Source organism: Leucopleurus acutus (genome assembly GCF_964270905.1).
Source record: "Leucopleurus acutus genome assembly, chromosome: 16".
Lineage (NCBI taxonomy): Eukaryota > Metazoa > Chordata > Mammalia > Artiodactyla > Delphinidae > Leucopleurus > Leucopleurus acutus.
Window position 1 is genome coordinate 14,449,860 of NC_139158.1, and position 23,235 is coordinate 14,473,094.

At 39.3% G+C, this 23,235-nt stretch overlaps 1 protein-coding gene across 2 annotated transcripts in view; it reads right to left on the minus strand.

The window, feature by feature from the left end:
• Positions 1-5,824: 5,824 nt before the first annotated feature.
• Positions 5,825-23,235, minus strand: part of RABGEF1 (RAB guanine nucleotide exchange factor 1) — a 63,194-nt gene continuing 45,783 nt past the window's right edge. For both annotated transcript variants that reach the window (XM_082857755.1, XM_082857754.1), the window contains exons 5-9: positions 18,212-18,293; positions 17,188-17,320; positions 15,825-15,916; positions 10,800-11,056; positions 5,825-8,258 (exon numbers count right to left, since the gene is read on the minus strand). In XM_082857755.1, the coding sequence (XP_082713881.1) occupies positions 7,860-8,258; positions 10,800-11,056; positions 15,825-15,916; positions 17,188-17,320; positions 18,212-18,293 (963 nt within the window). In that variant the 3' untranslated portion in view covers positions 5,825-7,859. The remainder of the gene's footprint in view (positions 8,259-10,799; positions 11,057-15,824; positions 15,917-17,187; positions 17,321-18,211; positions 18,294-23,235) is intronic.

A 23,235-nucleotide genomic window follows, 5' to 3' on the forward strand; every position in this document is an offset into this window, starting at 1 on the left:
TCATGTTGAAAGGATAGGTCTCACGTTAAGTGTTGTTACCACAATAAAAAGTTAAAAAAAAAAAAACTAAACTAAAAAGAGTGGGGCTTTGGAGCTAGAGGCCTGGATTTGAATCCTAGCTTCCCACTTCAGCTCTGTGATCTCGGGCAAGACACATCTCTGTGCATCAGCTTCCTTTTCGTGTCTCAGGGTAATAGTAATACTTCCCCGCAGGGTACCTGAGAAGATTAAATGTATTGTTCTAGGTGAAGCACTTAGCACAGTGCCTAGCACCGTATTAAGCACTAATTAAGGCTACCTATTATTATTCCCGCTAGACTAGGTTTATTAGACACAGTCAAGAAGTAATACATTTTACAGGCTTGCTTAAGGGTACCTTGTACGTAACAGCTGAATACATGTGAGGTGCTATAATTACTCCACTGGGCAGTTAAATCCACATTTAAAAGTGCTTTGTCACTTTTGGTGTATCTTACACTCATTTAAGTCTTGAGCTATTTGACTTTTCATATTTTTACAGCTTCCTATTTCTACTGGGTTGTACATAGGCTGAAGGCAAAGTCCAGGACATGTGCCTTTTTACAGTCCCACCAGCACTGTTCTATATATGTAGCCTGGACTCCACCTATATTTAGGGCAGAGAATTAATATGGTTTAAAGGAAGACCCTTCCACAGACTACCTCGTCCAGCCCCTGCTGACTGGTTCACTTGAACACACAGAAAGGGCTCATTTCAGAATGAGTCACTCTTATTTACAAAGTACTAAGCGAAAGTTTCCACTTGAAATAGTGACCGTGTGCATCACCCCCTCACTTTCCAAATCAGGAGAAAATGACCAGACTCCTCCTGCATCCCGCCTGTCCACCACCCAGAGCAGATGCCACCAGAATTTCAGGTTATTTCTGACGACAGACTCTTCTTAGTGCTTAGAGGAGATTCCTCTATATTTAAGAATGCTTACCAGTCTCCTGGCTGCCACTCCAAATCCAAGAAACTAGATTTCTTTCAGCTTCATTGACTTTTTATTGAGGGAACAAGCAGTTTTCTTCTGGCAGGGAAACCATGCAGCAGGTGCGTACTTCTGTAGAGGAAATTTAAACCAGATACCTATCCCTGCAGACAACTCATTATTCTTTTAAAGAGGGGCAGGCCTCAGAACCTTCCAAGAGGGTGATTCCACCCCTAGAGGTGGCATTCTGTATTGGCAACCACCAAGAGGTTGCCTGGGAAACCCTGTTCAGAGACAGCTGTGTCACTTTTAAAACAAACTTCTCCCTTTAAGAGCTAATATGTATTATTACAATTCTGTGTCATGCAGTGGTTTGGAGCTTTTGTTTTTATACTATGAGAATAATTTTTTCCTGTTTTCTGATGACTAAACAACCATGGTATTGTATAAAGTTAGGAAAACTTAGAAAACATTAAAAAGGAAAATTAAAACCATCTGTAATCCCCTAACCCAATGGTAACTACTGATGAGATTTTACTGTATTTCTTTTTTTTCTCTAGCATTGCTTGGGATTTTAAAACAAATTTGGAACTATGCTTAATATTATGCAAGGATAGCTATCTTCATACTTATTCTTTAATTAAAACATTCCTCTTAAACACTGAATATTTTAACTTCTGTACTTAATATTTTTATATAAATTTTTGTTTTTTAATTATTTTCTTAGCATAGCTTTATAGAAATAGAATTATTGTGCCAGAAAAGTAAAAAGATTTTTAAGGCTCTTGACATGCAGCCCTGATCTGCTCTCAGCAAATGTTATAAGTTGTGCTTTCATCAATGCAGTACATTTCTCTGGACATTCATAGTCATAAAATGCTATATTTGCCATAAGATGTTCACCTTTGCCGATTTGACAAGAAAAACATTAATTCTGTTATTGAATTATTTTCTATTTCTTTGATTATTAATGAGGTTGAATATTTTTCATCTGTTGTCCATTTTTAAGTCTAAATGGTGAATTGTTCATGTCCTTTGTTGTATTTTTAAATGTTTGAATTTTCTTACATTTTCTTGTTTGAAAAAGTACTTAATTTTTTTTTCATATTTGTATTGGTAATTTGTCTTTCTTTTTCTCCCCCAGCTTCATGGTGATATAATTGACATATCACATTGTGTAAGTTTAAGGTGTACAACATGATGATTTGATACAATATGAATATTGTGAAATGATTTGATACAATATGAATATTGTGAAATATGTGGTATTTTATGTCTGGCTTCTTTCCCTCACCATAATGTTTCCAAAGTTTATCAATGCTGTAGAATGTATTAGTATTTCATTCTTTTTTATGGCCAAATAGTATTCCATTGAATGGATATACCATTTTTGTTTATCCATTCATCACCTGATGGGCATTTAGCATTTTTCTACATGATTTTAGATTTTAAAAATTAAACTTTTTATTTTGAGATCATCACTGATTCACATGTAGGAGTAAGAAATAACAGATCCCTCCAATGGTAACGTCTTGCATAACTATGGTACAATACCACAACCAGGACATTTACATTGCAACAATACACTGGTTTTTTACAGATTCCACCAGTTTTGCCTAATATTGTGGTTTAGCTCTAGGCAGTTTTATCACATGTGTACATTTGTGTAATCACCCCTGCAGACAAGACACAGATCGATTCCACACCAAAGAATCCATTGTGCTGCTCTCTTATAACATTCAGCTCCCTTCTCACCCTATTCTGAATCCCTGTAAACCACTAATCTGTTCCCCATCTCTATAACTGTCATTTTAAATTATATATTTTAAAAATTATAATGTATAAATTGACTCATACAATATGTAACCCTCTGAGATTGTCTTTTTTCCACTCAGTATATATCCTTTGAGATCCATCCAAGGAGTTTTATTGGTAGTTCATTCTTTTTATTACTGAATAGTGTTCCATTGTATGAATGTACCACACTTTGTTTAATCATTCATCTGTTGAAGGATATTTGGATTGTTTCCAGTTTGGAGTTAACATGAATAAAGGCGCGATGAACATTTGTGTATATGCCTTTGTGTGAATGTAAGTTTTCACTTCTCTGGGATAAAAGTCCAACAATGCAGCTGGTGGGTTGTATGATAATTACATGTTTGGTTTATAAGAAGTTAACTATTTTCCAGAGTAGTTTTACCATATTAGATTTCCATCAGGATTGTATGAGTGATTCACTTTCTCCACATCACTGTCAGCATCTCCTTCTAGGCACCATGGTTTCTGATGAGAAATCCAATGTCATGCAAGTCATTGCTCCGTTATAGGTAATGTGTCCTTGCTAACTACTTTTAAGATTTGTTTGCCTTTAATTTGGAGAAGTTTGTGATGTGTCTTTGCATGGATTTCTTTGGGTTATCTTGTTTGCGGTTCACTCAGCTTCTTGAATCTATAGGTTTATGCCTTTGTCCAAATTTGGTAAACTTTCAGACACTTTATTTTAATATTTTTTTAGCCATAGACTTTTTCTTCTCTCCTTCTGGGACTCTGATGACAAGAATGCTAGATCTCTCATTACTGTCCCAGAGGCCCCCGAGGCTATCACTTTTAAATTTCAGTCTATTTTGTGTTTAGCAGATTGGGTAATTTCTATTGATCTATCTTCAGTTCACAAATTCATTTCACTGTCATCTCCCTTCTGATATGTAGCCCATCCGTGAGGTTTTGGGTTTTTTTAAAATTTCAGTTGTTGTAGTTTTCAGTTCTAACATTTCCATTTGTTCTTTTTTTTAAAGACTTTATTTATTTATTTATTTATTTATTTATTTATTTATTTATGTATTTGTGCTGGGTCTTAGTTGAGGCAGGCAGGCCCCTTAGTTGTGGCTCCAGGGCTCTTAGTTGTGGCTTGCTGGCTCTTTAGTTGTGGCACGTGGGCTCCTTAGTTGTGGCATGTGAACTCTTAGTTGCGGCATGCATGTGGGATCTAGTTCCCCGACCAGGGATCTAACTCGGGCCCCCTGTATTGGAAGCGCGGAGTCTTATCCACTACACCACCAGGGAAGTCCCCTTATTTCTTCCTTGTATCTTTGTTTTGCTGGGACTTTCTCATTTGTTTCTTTCCTTCCCCAGTCCTGGATTCAGGCTTTTCTCCAAGGTGCATGCTGAATCAGGGGTGGCCGAGAGGTTTGTCCTCACCCCCAAATGGCCAGCTAGCTAACAGCCAGATGCACCTTCATGCCCTCACCCAAGACACCACAGGCATGTACACCCAGCCCCAACCATTCCTGAGTGCCCAGGCCTTGGCTAGAGTGTCCACAGGGTGGGAGCAGGGAGACCAAGAACCTAGCCTGGGGTTTGAGGAGGGGGAGACAGGTCTGTGCCATGAGTTGGACTCCAAGCCCCCATTAGGCTCCACTGTCCCATCAGGCTTCACTTGAAAGCACAAATTCAAAGATAAAATTAAGAATTCCAAAATGGCAAAGATAGAGCATTAAAGTCCAAGTGCAGGGAACTTCTGGGCACAATCCCCGTGTATGTTTATTCTTTTGTTTCTCACTCAATTTTGTAATTTTGTTTCATATAAATGCTAAAAGCTCTTGTTACTTATAGGTGATTTATATTTGTTTCTATTGTGAATAAAATTTTCCCATTATAATTTGCTAACTGGCTAGTAATGAGAATATAGAAAAGTCATTTTTAGTTACTTTTGATGGCTATTTTAGTATTTCTTATCTCACCACTTTAGTAAAATTTAGTAAAGTTTCAGTATCAGTTCTTAGGTTTTCTACATATAAGTCATGTGAAGTAAGTCAGAAACAGAAAGACAAATACCGTATGCTAACACATATATATGGAATTTAAGAAAAACAAATGTCATGAAGAACCTAGAGGTAAGACAGGAATAAAGACACAGACGTATTAGAGAATGGACTTGAGGATACGGGGAGGGGGAAGGGTAAGCTGGGACGAAGTGAGAGAGTGGCATGGACATATACACACTACCAAACGTAAGGTAGATAGCTAGTGGGAAGCAGCCGCATAGCACAGGGAGATCAGCTCGGTGCTCTGTGACCACCTAGAGGGGTGGGATAGGGAGGGTGGGAGGGAGGGAGACGCAAGAGGGAAGAGATATGGGAACATATGTATATGTATAACTGATTCACTTTGTTATAAAGCAGAAACTAACACACCATTGTAAAGCAATTATACTCCAATAAAGATGTAAAAAAAAAAAAAGTCATGTACAAGTAACAGCGATCACTTGAGCACTTAGCATTGCTAGGTACTGTTCTAAGTCATTTAATCCTCACAACCCTTTGAAGCAGGTACCATTATTACCCCCATTTCACAGATGAGGAATGTGAAACGTGAGAGGCTTGCCCACGGCCAAAGAGCTAATAAGTAAGTGGCAGAGTCTAAATTCAAAACCAAATCCAAGCCTTTTAGCTGGAGTCCATGTCCTCAAACACCATGCTATAATAACTGTATATGAATTAGATTAACCCCCTTTATTTCTGTCTGAAGACTGAGTGCCTTTTTCTGACTGCGTCAGAAAAAGGCTAATTGTAGTGACAGCAAATATCCTTCTCTTGTTCTTAATTTTAATTAATTTAATGCCTGTTTCATTTTTAAGTATGATAATGATGGCTGGGGCTTAAAAGGGAAACCTTTATAACATGAGAATACTAATAATGTCTATTTTCCTAAGATGAAGAACCAAGAATTAACCTATTTGCAAGAGGAATGGATCAGGAAACTTTATTGATAAGGACTTCTGTTCCAAAAGTTTATTCTAATCACATTTATAGTACATAAAATATCAATACTTTCTTGTTGAGAAAACAAACTCTGGCCATAGTACTGATGCTGACTTAAGAGAAATATAAGAGTCCAAATATGAAGAACTCAACCAATATGAGATATATACAAAAAAACAGTTCAACGATTTACTTTAAACATAGGTAAGAAGTCAAGAGAAGACAGCTTTTGGGGAGGCTGATATGCATTTTATTTAACAAACATAATGTACAACGACTAAAAGAACGGTATATTCCCAGGAGAATTAAGAGTGTGTATACCTGGATTAGCACCTAGAAAGTACATAGAAAAGAAAAAAGAGGAAAGCTTTCTACGAAGACCATCTGGGCCCAGGTTTCTATGAGCAGATTCTCCCTGTATTTGATGGTAACTCATTACATTCCAAGTCAGCTTGGCTATCAGCTGACTCAGTTAACTGCTTCATGTCTTCAGTGCTTTAGGACAACAGATGTGTCAACGTGATGGATTTTATATGTTAATTTAAGTAAAGGGTAAAAAGTTTTATACCCACCCCAGTTTTATTCCAAAACTACTGCACTACAGATTTGTGGTACACCATTAGAAAGATACTGGAAAAGCAAAGGAAGCTTTCTTAACTGCTTGTGTGATGTGATCTTGTTCAAAAATGGTGCCCTGGGAATTACAATTTCACAGGTACACTGAGAATCTGTAGAAATCACTGAATGCAAGGAGGATCATAATGGTGTATTTAGGTTATGAAAGGTTCCATTAGGATTAGAAAAGGTTCCACGCTGCCAGGGGCTGTAAAGCCTCACTGAATAAGCTATCAGTTCACGTTATACTGTGCATTTAGTGCAATCTTCTTTGGTTACATCGTATTACCCACCAGGAGGAAAACTCCTTTGCTTACAAAGTAGATCAGTAGTTCCTAACTGGGGGCAATTCTGTCCCCCAGGAGACATTTGGCAATGTCTGGAGATGATTTTTCACAACTGGGGGGGGGGTTGCTACTAGCATCTAGTGGGTGTAGAGGCCAGGGACACCGCTAAACACCCTACAATGCATGGGGCGGCACTCAAACAAAAACGTCCTCAGGCTCCAAGTAGTACTGAGGTTGAGAAATCCTGAAAGAGGCTTATATGATGTGTGTCTGGGTTGTCCATAAAATCAAAATTACACCATGGAGGCAGAAAGGCTCCCCTGCACTTTAAAGCTCAGAGGGATTCCCCGTCAGCTCTCATCTGCAGAGACCTATTCAGTCCTGTCTTTTGACCCAGACCCAGGGCCACCTCCCTTACCAAGAGCTCAGTAAATATTTGCTGAATGAAAGGAGGAAAGAGGTGCCGAAAGCATGGTTCAGCCTTCAATTGACAAGTTACTTCAGTAACTTTACATGACCTAAAAAGTATCCTCAACCTCAATAGTGTCACATTCTCTGACTGTACAGGACCTCGAAGTTAGGGCTAACACATTGTAACGATGGAGTTAACATTTCAGGGGATTATGTCTAAATACTTCTAGATTCATTTTAGTGGGGCAAACCAAATAAAATGGTGTTAAAGGCAAACATTCAATATACTTCATTTTAAACTTAAAAAAAAAAATTAACACATGAAATGCCATGCACAGCAGACACCATTCCTTTTTTTTACATATTTACAATTTTACATATTTACTTAGCAATATATCTTCTATCTTTACAATTATAAAATTATTTTAAACTGTAGAACAGTGGTACCGTTGTATTTTCTTAAACATACATTTTTGTAGCATTCATTTGTTTTATCCTTTAAAAGGCAATTATTTAACCAAATCCAAAACACACTGAATGCCACAGAGAAAGCACGTAGGAAAATCATGGAGAAAAAACAGATTTGCAGACAAAACTTTCAAACAAGTCTTAAATGAATCTATTCAGTGACTCAAATAAATAGTACTTTTTTTACGAAGTCTCCCCAGACAGGAAAAACAAAACAAAATGAACAAAACAATCCCCACAAACTGTACCTTTAAAAATGCTCTGATATTTATAAGCAATTAAGTTATACTCTAGACCCCAATCAGTGGACTGTAGTAAGGGCTGGCTATAATTTAGGCTCAAATAAATACTATCCATGTAAATTTTCATCATCCTGCATAAACTTGAGGTTGCAATGGTGGAGGAAGTTTATCATTTTCAACATTTTCAGAGTCAATAGAAGCTAAAGACTGATTTGGGGGCCTAATTTCAAGCGGGTATTTCTCAACAATGTCTTGAACCTCTTTTGCGATTCCATCCGTCCAATCTATTAGGTCTTTCTCAAGCTTCTTGGCTTCATTCATAATCCTTTCCTGCCGTTCATTCAATTGAGACAGGAGATCCAAATTCTTATACATCTGCTTAACGCCTAAGCAAGCATCAGGAGACCAATTCTCAGATTCCTGCTTCCTGGGAGAAGTCTGGCCAGACATGTATCGATCAAAATCTTCCTGACTTAAATTCAAAGATTGAGCGTCTAATTTCTCAATGAAAGCCACGGCACAACACTATAAATATAAAGAAGAGAATGTTATTTATTATAGTTCTATGAGGAAAGCTACAAATATTCAAATAGAATGTTAAAAATCCTTTTATTATTGGGAATTTAAAACAGAATCAAAAGTCGACAAAATAATCTCATGAGCCTCCATGGACTTTCACAGCCACTCATGTTGTTTCCTTTATACTCCCATCTGCAATAATACATTTCTTCCTTAAAAAAAAAAATTAAATCTAATTGTCATCTCCATCAAGTCTGTCAGAAATTCCGTCCTCTCCTTGGGTTGTTCGCAGGTCCTAGGGTCTTGTACAGAGTGAAATATTTGAAGAGGCACCTTCAGTATTTGTTCTGCAATGGTTATCACAGAGTTTCCTGTGTGGTTCCTTGAGGTCAGAGGCTCTCTGCTTCCCTGCCATGCTGCAGGGCAGAGGAATCCCTGTTGTGGCCAGGAGCTCCACGGCCAAGGATCTGGGGCCATGCCCCGTAAGGCCCTTTGCTTCTGAGGCCGTGCCAGCTCCACAAGGCCCACCCAGCGCACGGTCAGCCACTGAGCATGTCCTCAGGTACTGGTGTGGCACACAGATCTTTGGTTCTCAAAGAGAGATTTTAACATCAAACGGTTAAAAGAATAAGCTTAGAAATCAGACAGCCTGAGTGAATTGCCACCTCTGTCACTTTGACAGCCCAGAGTTGTGTGACCCTAGAAAAGTTACCTTAGCTCTCTGTGGTTTCCGCATCTGTAAAATGGGGGAAATACCACCCAGATGTATTGTGAGAATTAAACAACATAACACATGTAACGTGCTTAGCTCACAGGTCTGTAGTAAGCAATGAATAAATGGTAGCAATTATTAGTACAACAAATGGAAATGTTGAGTGACATAGACATGGTAGTTATACTTTCTTATATTAATTAAATTTTTCTACAAGGAGCACATACCATTTTCACACTTTTTTAAAAAAAGCTATTTTCATAAGAAAAACATGCACTATAAACAGGAGAAAATAGGCAGCTCTCAGAATTTCTTCTGAGAAACTCATTCATGGGATCTTACCTTATTATTCATAAAAAAGCGAATCACCTCCTTAAAGAATATTTAGCAAATCTATTTCAACAGACTCATCTGATGATAATGTGCCCATCTGACCCTTCCCCATGGGCTCACACTATGTGTGTGGAATCGCTGCAGCCCATTATCTGGAAAGAGGAGGCATCTAAGACGATTCTAACATTCCTGGCTTAGGGGAGTAGATGTGCGGTACTGCCACTAATGGAGATAGTGTATATTGGAAAAGAAAGAAACATTTGATGGGAAAGCAGTTTCAGTTTTGAACAAATTAAATCTGAGGCGCGATAAACAGCTGGGAGTAGAGCTCAGTGTGAGGTCAAAACAGGTGACCTGCGGGTCCTCACTGTACAGGTGACCGGCAGAATTACGACCAGAGGAGACAGTCTAGGGAGAGAGATGCACAGAGGACAGAACCCCAGGGAATAACTCATTCTAGGGGAAGTGGAGGACACGAGGCCTAAGAAGAACCCAGGAGGATGGAGTGGAATTATGGAAGCCAAGGCGCATGAGAAGTTCCAGAAGGAAGGAGTCAGGAAGAGTGTTAAAGAAGTGAAGTGAAACTGACAGTTCCCATGAGATTTGGCAACTGGCAGGTTTTTTACTTTTGCCACAGCAGTTTCATTGGGGCAGTGGGAGTAGAAGCCAGACTCTGAGTCAGGCAACAAGAGGATGAAGAAAGAAGATGCAAACACCGTTAAGGCTGTAGGTCAGGGGGCTGGGAGGCTGCAGAGTGCAGGTGATTCAAGTACCCATCTTTTTTAGACAATTCACCAGAAATGCTTCCTTATGTAACCTGGCCTCCCCTGCCTACCTATCACCCTGTGCAACTTCCAGCACAGGAAACAGAGAACACAGGGTGTCTCGAGGCTCAAACTCACTGGCTTGACAATAAATCTAGTCTAAAGCAAACAAGCAGTAGTCCAGCGGTCAGTAAAAGGAAGTATTCTGCCTTATAACTGAGATGTGCATACTTCACTACTGTTCTGCCTAGAGTTAATTAGCACTGTAGAAAAACAATAGCTGAAAATCATTTCACATCCTCTAACCTGATGCTTTCTTAAAATATCTCAGTATTCAGTTTTAAGATATAACTTGTAAAAATAAAACAAAAAATAAATATTAAGTCTTTTAATAAAGGAAACAGTCCAAGATCTGACTTACTCATGGTTGAAACAACCAACTAAGTGAAAGGCTCTTATACCCAGGAGCCCAGAGGCAAATGCCCAGCAGCAGCAGAGACCCCTCAATGTGGCCGTCATGTGTCCTGTAGGGGAACCACAATGGCTAAGTCCCAGGAGGTGGCATGTGTGCATGGCCTGGTCACATGTGCTCTGTGACACCAAGCAAGCATCCTCAGCTATGCTGACCCCTCAACTCAGGAGCACTAATGTGTCACAGGCCTGTGAGTGACCTGTCACATCCTTAAAATAAATACCTTCTTGCTTCTTCTCCGCAACACCAAGAAATCAAATACTCACCAGGTTGGTGAAATAGTAGCCATCCTCTCCAGTCATCAATCGGCTTGGGTTGCAGAAGCGGGTGATATACTGGATATTGGACTGAAGGCGTGGGGGGTTGCCCTTCAGAACAATGTAGATGAGAGTGGGTAAGAAGTCATCAGCTGAAGCTGGCTCGTTCTTGGTGACCTTGATGGCATTGAAGATGTGCTTGCTGCACTTGGTGATGCAGGCCAACTTATCCCGGGGCACACGCTTAGAATCCATTTCAATGATATCTGTAAAGGAGAAAAGATGCTGCTTCCAGTGAGAAAGTCATTACATCAAAGAGGCATTGGGATAATCATATTTTATCTACTAAGTTACAGAGGTACCCTCGCTAACCCCTTCTCCACCAGTTAACTTAGTGTATGAAAAACTTAGACTGTAACAACAGTAGATACTAGCTCACACTTAGGGAACACATGACGATGAGCCAGGCCCTACTCACTGTGCTCTACAAGCATATTTCTCTCCATCCCCAGATTATGCACGTGCACTATTATCATTAAGGGAACTGAGGTTCAGAAAGATTCGCCCCAGATCATACAATAAAAAGGGACATAGGGGGGATTTGAAGTCAAGTCTATCTGACTCTAAAGCCCATTCTTTTAATCATGATGGTACAAGTGTTTATGAGCTCCACAGAGAAATAAGCAGAGTCTCTTTACTGTTTTTTTTCCTCTTAATACATTGTAAAACTCAGTTTAGAAGGCCTCATTTGCATAATGCTTTTTAGAAATGTGGCTACTACATTGATACAAGGCATCTCTGTACTGGATATCAAAGTGCAAGCGGCTGAAATCCATCACATGGAGGTCCATGGTGGCCAGTCCTCGTGGCATGTAAATCTCCACTAGCAGCGAATATCTACAACACCTTTATGATACTTATAACCTGCTGGTTAGCAGAGAGGATGAGCATGGGTATACATTTAACCTCATAAACAATATTTTATTTCTCACAGAAATATTTCACTGCCCTTAACTACCACTAAGTCCATCTGGTGGGCTCTTATAAGTTCATTCTTTGTCACAAAGACTAGGGGGCAATGAGGAATAATCAAGTGCGAACTCAGACTCTGAGTGCTGACTCAGCACTGTCAGAACAACACAAGAGGAGGGCAGGTGTGTGCCTTTGAAGATGGACACATCGGTTGCAGTCTAGAACATCATGAAAGAAAAGAGCTGAGGCAGCTTAATTTGACACCAATTTCTTGCCATTAGCAGGAATATAAGTTCCAGATTTACATGGGATGGTGGTACATGCCAAAGAGTTCTTTCTGCTCTTAGCTCTCATCCCTGAGGTCAGCTACCTGGGGAAACCCTCACAGGACCACCAGCCATGGAAGACTAATGTGTGTGGAACAGGAACGCTGGACAGTGCAGAGGCCTGATTGTAACTTATTAATATTTCCATTCCTCCACTTACCTGTCTATTGTATGAATGATGTAATTTTTGTTTTATTGTTTAGTTCCTTTAATCTTTTAATTCTGGGTTGTAATTATTGTTACTATGTCTCAGTCTATTTCTTTTTCTATTTAAATAGAACTTATTACCAAAAAGATCTGGGGAAATGTATATTTTTTATACCATTTTCATCCTATTTAGCCTTCTGCCTTTTACTGTTGGTTTTCATTCTCTATTTCAAACATTTAACCATTTTCTCATTAATCTTTATTCTTTAAGTTTTAAAATGAATGAAATGTGAATTACACGCATACATCATGTTACTGCGCTTCACAGATATTGTGCTTTTTAAAGATTGAAGGTTTGTGGCAACCTGCGTCAAGCAAGTCTCTCAGCACCATTTTTCCAACAGCATTTGCTCATTTCATGTCTCTGTGTCACATTTTGGTAATTCTTGCATATTTCAAACCTTTTCATTACTATTATATTTGCTATCATGATCTGTGATGTTTGATGTTATCATAGTAACTGCTTTGGCATTTTTAGCAATAAAGTATTTTTTAATTAAGGTATGTATATTGTTTTTTAAGACATAATGCTATTGCACACTGAATAGACTACAGTATAGTGTAAACATAACTGGGAAACCAAAAAATTCGTGTGACTCACTTTATTGCAATATTTGCTTTATTGCAGTGGTCGGGAACCGAACCCGCAATATCTCCGAGGCCTATCTGTACTTTTTATCTGGATGCACGTGTAGCTGCCACTGGCAAGGAGCAGGGCCAGTAGTGTAAAAAGGAAGAGAACAGAAGGAAAAGGAAGGAGAATAAGGGGGAAAACCCAAGGGATTTCTCCCACACTCTTCATCTTGTTGTGAACACCACCCTTCCTAAGTATCCTTTAGTCTGAGAGAAGTTTCTTTTTGTTTCTGGATCGCCCACCCCAATGAGCAGTTCCATGATTTGCACTGCGCTAAAGTCTAAGCTAGGAGACATGGAAAGAAAAGTAAACAAAACAGGAAACTCACCACTGTATTAGTTGTTCCTCTAGTAATGACCTTCCCTTCCCAATCTACCTGCTATTATTTACTTTTCAGAGTCCTCAGATACTGCTTTGCACCTTCTGTTCAGGGCTTTTAATTAGTATGAAAGATAGGGTTGAGTGTGGGTACTCTATCTTAGCAGATGTCCAGGCTTATCTTTAATGGGGTTTTGAAAACAAAGTAGGCTGTACTTCTAGGTCAGTCAACCTGGGCACTACTGACATCTGGACTGGATAATTCTGTTGTAGTGGACTGTCCTGTGCACTGCAGGATATTTAGTAGCATCCGGGGGTTCCACTCACTAGAAGACAGAGGTCAACAGAAATGGCAAAGGCCTCAGCTCAGTGTATTTATAAACAAAACTGACAGTCCTGATTAGTAGCACACAGGACAATTTGGAGAAATTTCACTGATTATCTCCATATTTAAGACCGTTGTTACAGACTGTCCTTTCTAAGGCTGACAAGTTTAGAGCAGGAAGAAAGTGATCATATAAACTTTGGTCCTCAGAGACAGAATGTGTCTGCACTTGGATTGGCAAGAAGAGGGGGCTAAGATGAGAGAGTAAGAAGGCTTTTAAAATTTTGTGGCTGTATTTTTACTATCAAAAGATCTCTTGAAACACCATCTTAGATGTCTCGAGAGAAAAGTTCCACCTCTCAAATTCTTTTTTAACATCTTTATTGGAGTATAGTTGTTTTACAATGGTGTGTTAGTTTCAGCTGTATAACAAAGTGAATCAGCTATACGTGTACATATATCCCCATATCTCCTTCCTCTTGCGTCTCCCTCCCCCCCTCCCTATCTCCCTCCCACCCTCCAAGCTTTGTGACCACCTAGAGGGGTCACAAAGCACGGAGCTCATCTCCCTGTGCTATGCGGCTGCTTCCCACTAGCTATCTATTTTCCGTTTGGTAGTGTATATATGTCCATGCCACTCTCTCACTTCGTCTCAGCTTACCCTTCCCCCTCCCCATGTCCTCAAGTCCATTCTCTACGACTGCGTCTTTATTCCTGTACTGCCCCTAGGTTCTTCAGAACCATTTTTTGGGAAAACTTAAGTACAAGTTTCAGGCTTCATCTTTGATCTCTTACAGATGTTCCCTGAGCAAAAGGTGGGGGTGGAGGTAGGTCTTGACCCAAAGTAGTCATTCATGGGACCCATGAGTAGCCTAGAAGAAAAGCTCTGAACAACAAAGTGGACAGTATTTAGTGAGGCCAATTAAACTCTACAAAGGGAAATACAGAAAATAATTCATTTCTTAATGGGAGCTGAAATGCAAAGCCGTACGAAGAGAAGCAGAACCTGAGAAAGTGGAAGAATCATGTTAACCGGGAGATAATTCAGTCCCTAGAGGGGCCTTGAAGCTAAGTTTCTGTGACAGCCTCACCTCCCTTCCAACCCTGAGAGTATCTTAAGCAAACCACCCCCCCGCCATTTCTTCCTGTAACTTGAGTCTCTGGTTCTGAAAACCAGCGGAGCCTACTTAATGGCACGCCTCCAGCATGGCTAACATCAGCTGGCCCACTCTCCTTCCCAGCAGAATTTCATTAACAATCTCTAAAGCATCAAGTCTTTCCAACTCTTCTCCTTAAGAAGTTGGGCAAGTTGGATGTCTTCTCCATTAGGAGCGTTTATTTTTGTTTTTCTGTTTTTTTTTAAAACTTTTGTGTTGCACTTCTGCTGGATTATTCCAATGAATAAGAAACAGAAACCTTATTAGATGCCTGGACCTGTCCAGAATGTCAGAGCCACATCGATTTAGGGCACTTCATTTACTTCTTGAACAAACCAGAAAAGTAATTCAAAGCACATCTCTGATGAACAACTAATTAGAGGTATCATTTTTTTTTAAACTTTATGATCTTGTCATAGACAAAGATTTCTTAGATTTCTTAAAAAATGTACACACACACACACACACACACACACACACACACATATATATATATATATTTTTTTAATTTAGTTGTGCTGGGTCTTAGTTGCGGCTCACTGGCTCCTTAGTTGCGGCACATGGGCTCCTTAGTGGCGGCTTGCGGGCTCCTTAGTTGTGGCATGCAAACTCTTAGCTGCAGCATGCATGTGGCATCTAGATCCCCGACCAGGGATCGAACCTGGGAGGGCAGAGTCTTAACCACTGAGCCACCAGTGAAGTCCCTAGAGGCATCATTTTAATATATAATTCTAGCTTGGGCATGACCCTACCTCACCAATTCCACCTCTCAAAATTATTTTGAATATATAAATGCAACTGAGTTTTAAGAAATTTACCCTAGCTGTATTTGGCTTTAGTTCAATGCTCAAGAAATAAGTCATGGAAAATGAAGGGGGAAAGTGGTTTACCTGCCAATCTGCATGCTTCAAATTCATAAAACTAACACTCTTAAATCACTTTTACCACATTCCAACACAGCGTTGGCAGTTTGCATTTTAAAAGTACTTTAGGAAGACTGTCTTTTTACTCACTGAAATAAGTATAGATTTATAAAGCCAAATGCTAACTTCAAGGGAAAAGCATCCAAATATAAAAGCTCTCAGTCTCACTGACCTGTAATTGCTTTCACCACCATATCAGACACTTCTGGAATTTCTTCATTAACAGGGACACAAAGCATCTGAGGTGTAACCCAGTGCAGGGCTCTACCGAGAGAGAGAAAGAGAGAGAGACAGTGAAAAAAAGTTCCAAGGATGGACTGTAAGCAATTACCTTGCCATTTCCTCAGTTAAGGGAATGGGGATAGGGCACCACTGACTAATCAGGCAATCCTAGGCGCACGCACATACTAGGAGCTCAGCTGATGTGCCGAAGTAACTGGAATCCTAAAACAAGGCTTCTCTTCTGCACTTATCACAAGAAAGCAGAAGACAATTTTACCAGCTGAAGTGAGATTATACTATGATTGAAAAGCACTTGATACTTGAATGAGGATCTGAGAAGCCTCTGCTGCTCCCTGGCCTTACTGTTGCCTTTTCGGCTCTGCCCTCGACTTCTGAGGCACACCAGAGCCTGAGTAAGAGGTCAACAAGCATGTGTCACCTCTGCCTGAATCACTGACGTTCCTGGTCACATGCTACCTCTGCTCCAGAGATTCTGCTGCTGACCCTCACCTCTTGCTTGACTAACACTCTCATCCTGCACCTCAGTCCAAAGCCCACCTAGTTACTTCTGGCTCTGTCTTCCATCTTCCCAAGATCAACTCCTCACTTCTGGTGAGACATCATCAAGTACAAAGCTACCAATTACCAGCCCCGCTGTCTGGGAACCCCATTTGCGATTCCTAGGCCCCTCTCCTCCAGAAGCACCTCATCATGCTCAGGCTTGGCCCTGTTCCCACATGTAGACGGCCTCTTTCCTCAGTGTTTTGCTGCCATTGGAATGCAGAGCACTGGGGCTCACTCTTCTGGCCATGGAAGAGCGGGTGCTTTGCGAAGTGTTAGCAACCCAGTGGTAGCGGAAAAATGCGACTGGAGGAATGGCTGAATCAAATCACGAGCACCCGTGGTAGGAATGAGGAAAAACGACACGCACTGCCCTGATATGGATACTCACAGCTTCCTGCCTGACAAGATAGTTAGTGCAGTGAAATGAGAAAACAATGAAATTTCCTCCTGTTCCTTGGAGATTTTGGGGATTTAAACAGTCTCACATATCAAACACGGTTCTTATCTAAAGCTGCCTGGATTCAAATGAATAAGCAAGATGGTGACTTAAGCCTTTTCATCCTGTCAATTTACCACATTCCTTTTCTTTCTGACACCACAAAGGAGTTTATACGCTAAGGATGGCAGGTACCTAAGCTGTTACTTGCTCTGAAGGTTTGAAACTCAAGTGTCCTGTTTTCCTGCAATGTGTTCTTCCGACAGGAGGTAGTAAATAAATAACAACAAGAAAAAGCAGAACAATCAGCTACCTGATCCTTTTTTGAATAGCGAGATCTTTCTTCTCATCATCAGTAGTTTCTGGACAGAACACATATTTATAGAGACGAGTCATGATGTACTTTTCAATCTGATCCATTATCTTCTCAACTCTTTCTGGAGGCACTGAAATATCCAAATGGATATTTGAATGAAGGATGAACATTTAAAATTAAAAGTATGTTTTCACAGTACTTTCAATGTAGCAGAAAACTAATTTACCAGAAATACATTAAATATACTCAGAAACAAAAGTATAAGATGTCACATTAAAAAATACCCTTTAAAAAATTACCTCAACTTTTGGGGCTGCCTTTTATAGAACCCCTACTTCTAACTTAAGCTGTATGGCAGGACCTAACAGTTGTACACCCTGCCAAGTGGGAAGACCTCAGCATGGGTCATTCCCTATTGCTACATTAGAAAAGCACATGAAATTCCCAAGACTGATGAATGCTGGCAAGACTCACCCTTTCATTTTTCTGAGGTTTCCTATGAAACCTTAGGGGTTGCTCTGAGGTATACATATAGGGCAGATTTCTCAGATATACATGTATGCTAAGTACACCCTAAAATCTACATCAATGCAAGTCAAATTCAAGAAGAATCCCTAAAAACCTACAGCACGGCCAGTGGTTCTCAATTTCTTTCCTGCCCCAACTCACATGAGGAACACAGGGTCATGAACAATGACTCACCAAGATGGCAATTCCAAGATGGGGGTTTCATTTAGAAGCCTCCCAAGGGTTTTAATCTGTCCCTATCCCTAATGAAATTATTAAACATTGCTCAAGAAATTATCCAATTGCTTAATTATCTTGGAATGATATACATGGTGGTATTCAAAGACACTGTTAAGTATAACACCAGCTACCTGAATGTCAGTGGAGTAATTTACAGAACAGAGCAGGCAAACCAACCAAGCCTTTTGAGAAAGAGGGAAACTGCTAAGAGACTCAGCAGTAGGCCCTATGCAACTACCAGCAATCCCTCAAAGGCAGGCTAACAAGGTATTACCTTTTCCACGAGTCTGCATTCTCTCAGCCACATTCTGGTAAAAATCCTGAGTACACTCTGACTGTTCCTCAATGCTTAAATCCTGAAACAAAGGGACAAAGAGTCTGCTTAGTAGCTGAAGAAAGATCATGAGGAAAGCTCTACATTTTACAAAACCCACTCCTTGAACTAATCTCAAAAGTACTTACAAATTAAATTAATGCTGCAGGGGAGAAAAGCCTGTCCATTAACATTATTTACAACATTCCATGACCTCTCACTTCTTTTTGCTGTATATACACATTTTTATATGGGTACAATGCATATTTTGATAATTTGCATGTTTATGTACATTTTGATTTATCTAATCTACTTAACCATCTGATGGCTTTATAATATTCCATTATATTAACCGATTTATTTAACCACTTCTACCACTGTGTACTTGGGTTCTTTCCCTTTTTTTGCTATATATTGCAGCTATTAACAACTATGCGAAGACTGTTTCTTTTAGGTTATTTCTTTGTGATTCATTTTCAAAAGCGGCATTAACAGCTTAGTAAGTCTGGACAACTTTACAGCTCTAAACATCCATTGCTAGATATATAACCTTCAGAAACTCCAAGTACAGTCACTAACCATGTAGGTGTGCTTGTTTCTCCACAGCCCCTCTAACACTGGGCTTTATCATTTTTATTTGGTTTTACTGATTTTATAGGTGTAATACAAATATATATATTCACATATACTTTCTTCCAAAAAATATCTGAAGTCTATATAAAAGATAAACACAGTTCAGCACAATAACCTAGCAAATGCTAAACAAAACAAAACATGGACAGAAACAGAAACAGAAAGTAGAGCCAGGAAAGATAACACAAAAATGTATTCCTTGAAGATACAGAAGTTAGCAAAAAGTCAGCCCATAAATTTGTCTCTAACTAAACTTTCTAGCAATCATCACTAAGATGAAAAGAGTCACATAACTGAGTGTCCAAAATGTAAAAGCAAACTAATTCTTCAGGTGAAATTCTGACACCAAAATCAGGAATTTCTCCAAGGGTTCTCATAGATTTCATCACAGATGGGCATGAATACAGCCCAAGACAAATTCCACAGGACTGCTTCTCACAGACCACCTCTGCACAGGCCAATGACACGGGCCAATAAAGCCCTGATGAAGCACGCAGACCCTGATGCTTTGGCTACCTTAGAAAAGATGCCTTGGGGTGAGGGACAGTGACCAAACCTTGCCTATCTGCCTTTACAGTGTCTCTCCCGTCGAACCTTCCCTGGTTTGGGTCATTATCTCTCACCTGGAGTTCAGCTGCTCTCCCCACATTTGATCTTTCTCTTCTCAACTGACCATCTTATCTTATGATCTGGTCCCCACTTACCCTGCCAGGTTACCTACTGTTGAGAATCTGCATTTAGTTTTCCCGCCTCTCTAACACTGTGAAATTATTCTCTGTCCAGATGACTTTTTTTTTTTTTTCGGTACGCGGGCCTCTGACTGTTGTGTCCTCTCCCGTTGCGGAGCACAGGCTCCAGACGCACAGGCTCAGCAGCCATGGCTCACGGGCCCAGCCGCTCCGCGGCACGTGGGATCTTCCTGGACCAGGGCACGAACCTGTGTCCCCTGCATCAGCAGGCAGACTCTCAACCACTGTGCCACCAGGGAAGCCCAGTCCAGATGACTTTTACTCCTCTCCAATCCTCCAACAGCTGCCCAAGGAAGTTCCACAGTACCTCCTTTAAGGCTCAGTCCACATCTTGCCTCCTCTAAGAAGGTGCCCTCCATTCCCTCGGTCAAAATAACTTGGCAGGCCTCACAGTACTCAGAGCGCTCTGTGACCACCTTGACTGCACACTTGTTACTGCCTAAATGTTTTCTAATACCGTTAAACCTTTCTCTCGTCACTAAGAACAATTCTTCAACAGCTGAATTTAGCTCCTCTCTGTAGGTGAAACAAATCTTAATCTGCTTTCTTCTAAGTTTTTTCCTGCTTAGCTCTTTTATTTGGCTGGCATGTAAGGTTCAAAGTATGAAAAACAGACCTTAAATAATCTGCATACAAACTTCCCTTTTTCAGCGGCAATTAGTAAAAAGCAATCCTGTTCCCCTTTGTTTTCCAATTCTCATGTAATTTGCTCCTGAGAAACTGAATTTATTTCTGGAATCCCTAGTTTATTTCACTGCTCTCTTTCTGTCTACATATTGAATATATATATATGAAAATCATATGTAGTTGTGGTAACTTTCATTTTAGTATATTTTGAAGTCTGCTACATTTAGAAACCTTCCCTCACAAACCCTTGCTTCCTTCTTTTTCTAGAATAAACAATGTAACATTGTAATTTAATATTTTAAGTGTTCATATTGACCTGCAAAGTATTTGTAAGTTTATCTTTTTGTTTTCCTCAGCTAGATCCAGGATATTATACTTCCTCAGCTAAATCCAAGATAAAATCGAGAAACAGTCTTTTAATTCTTTGAATGAGCCTCTTTCTATATTAGATTAAGTTATTATTTAATATTTTTATTGCTATTGTCTTTAAAAATTGCTATTTTTTAAAAAATGTGCTAGACTCTTTAGCTTTTTATCTCTGGCATCTTGTACTATAACTAAATTTTGTGGATTTATCTCACTATGATGCTAAACTTATACCTCTATTAGTATTCGGTTTTCCCTCGGATTTTCCGGTAAGATTATTTTTCCCCAATTTCTGGAAAATGATATTTCTATCCATTCTTAAAACATTTACTACATGGTTAATAGACTTGCCAGCCACTGTACAAGACAATAATATAAAAAATATTAAAATTCTCAGAGGGCATTCAGGTTAAACAGGAAGACTGAATGCACATAATTCAGTACTTTCTGCAATGGATTATCTACTTAGGTAGCTTACACATGGCTACCTTTCATTTGCACCAAATCGTAACACTAAGAACACACTTCATTCTTGTGATTATTACTAGTACTTACTTCTAACCAGAAACCGTGACCTCCTTTTAAAGGCCTAAATGGCTTGTTTCACAGGTGGCAATGGATCACCTATTCCTACACCAGTTCCACACAATCACTAATTTTGTTACAATTCAGAAAACTCCTTTTTATATCTCTATTTCTCTTGCACAGATTTACACTTCAGTCCAGTGTTTAATTCGTAATGTGGACTCCCTTGCCACTCTGTCCTCTTTTCCTGCTTTAGATTATTTGGAGGACTTACCACTGTTATATATTATAAATTAGTTTATTGTCTATCTCCTCCACTAAAATGTCAGCTCCATGAGGGCACTGTTCACTACTGCACCCTTGGTGCCTACAACAGAGCCAGGCATAGTGCTCAACACTAGTTGAATGAAAGAAAGAATGAAAGTGGCCATTTACTACTGTTCCACTCTTTATAATATTGTAAAGATGTGGGGAGACAAATCTACATAGACCTCTCCTATTTCTACACATCTTGTGAAGAGAGACACTGACTGCCTTTGTTCTGCACCCTTTTCAAGGACAGCTGTATAGCAGACAGGACTGGAAGACAGAGGTAGAGCATCCCTTAAGTGAAAAGGGTAGATTGTTTACTGTCTAGTATAATAATGTTTCTCTCTGGGGCAAAGGTCAGGCAAGCTCATGGCCCTATAAAAGACCCTCTTCTCTATTATAACTTACTGCATGTGCAGGCATTACCTGGTCTTCTTTGCACTGCCCTGTGGGAATTGATACGTAGGGAATTGGTACAAACGCTGATATACTCTGGTTACTGCTAGTGCTGTAATAAACTGGCCTCTTTTTTTTCTGACCCAGGAGGCTTGCGTCTTCTGCCAGTATCCATGAAACTATGGCAGGCTAACTTTTAACTTGCAAGGAGAGTACATCTCAGATCCTTCAAAGTTCTTGCCAAAGGAGCTAAGTGATATGATTGTAGGTTTGTGCTGGTAAATTCTTTTAAAGGTTTTTTCATAGTTTTCTAAGAAAAAACACAGTCTAGCAGTGTAAATGAACCCTTTTCTTTAAGTATTCTCTAATACTTTAAGTATTCTCTAGCCAATGCCTGGGATCATCTTTTCTATAATGTCTGTGTAAAGCCATTTTATTTTTTTTCCTAAAAAACTTTTTCTTTGTGGTGTAAAAGTTTGACAAGTGGGTATATTCCTTTGAATATTCCAAGAGGCTCTCTGTATTCTTTCTTAACTGTATGGCTGAAATCTTTTCTTCCACCCCCATTTTGAAAATCTTTGACTACTTCCTTAATTATGTTTTCTGTGTATTTCATCTTTAGAAACTGGATCTCCATGATCTGTTTTCTGGATTAATTTTCTTTTGTACTACAGTTAACTGTTTGATCTATTTAGGTTTTAACTTTAATGTTCATTTTTTTTTTGTATTGCTACTTTCTGCTGCCTTCAATAATTTTTTTTACGAAACTAAACACATTAGGGCTTTACTCCTCCTAAATAAAACTTAAAATTAAACATTAACATTTAAAGTACGACAAGCATGCAGTCCTCAGATTTTAAGATAGTCCACCTTATCAGGGAATATACCTTGAGGTCATGTAGGATACATGCTTCTGCTCTCCTAACAGTAATTACATAGCAGGGGAAACTACTCTTTACACACACATATGGTTTAGAATTGTAAATCTATTTTAAAATATAGGAGAACACCTAACTTTTTACTTATTTTGGGGAAGAGAAGATATAGCCATATTTTAAATTATTATATTTTCTTTCTCCTCATTCAGGTTTAGAAAACAGTTTTTCAGGAGAATTAATATCAGAAAAACTTTAAGTATATAATATAATCAATACCAGACTTTTACAGAATGAATGGCTGGGAAAAGAACACTGAAATCAGCAAAAGGTCTTAACATTGTGCTTGACTGCTTCCTTCGCAAGGAAAAAGAGCATATTTGAACTACTACTAATAAAGAAATCGTGTTTTAAAAACAGCATTGAAAAACCCAGAAAGTTCATTTATTAAAAAGCTTTAATGCAATATCCAATAAATTAAAGGGTCTAAATTTTGAGGCAGCAG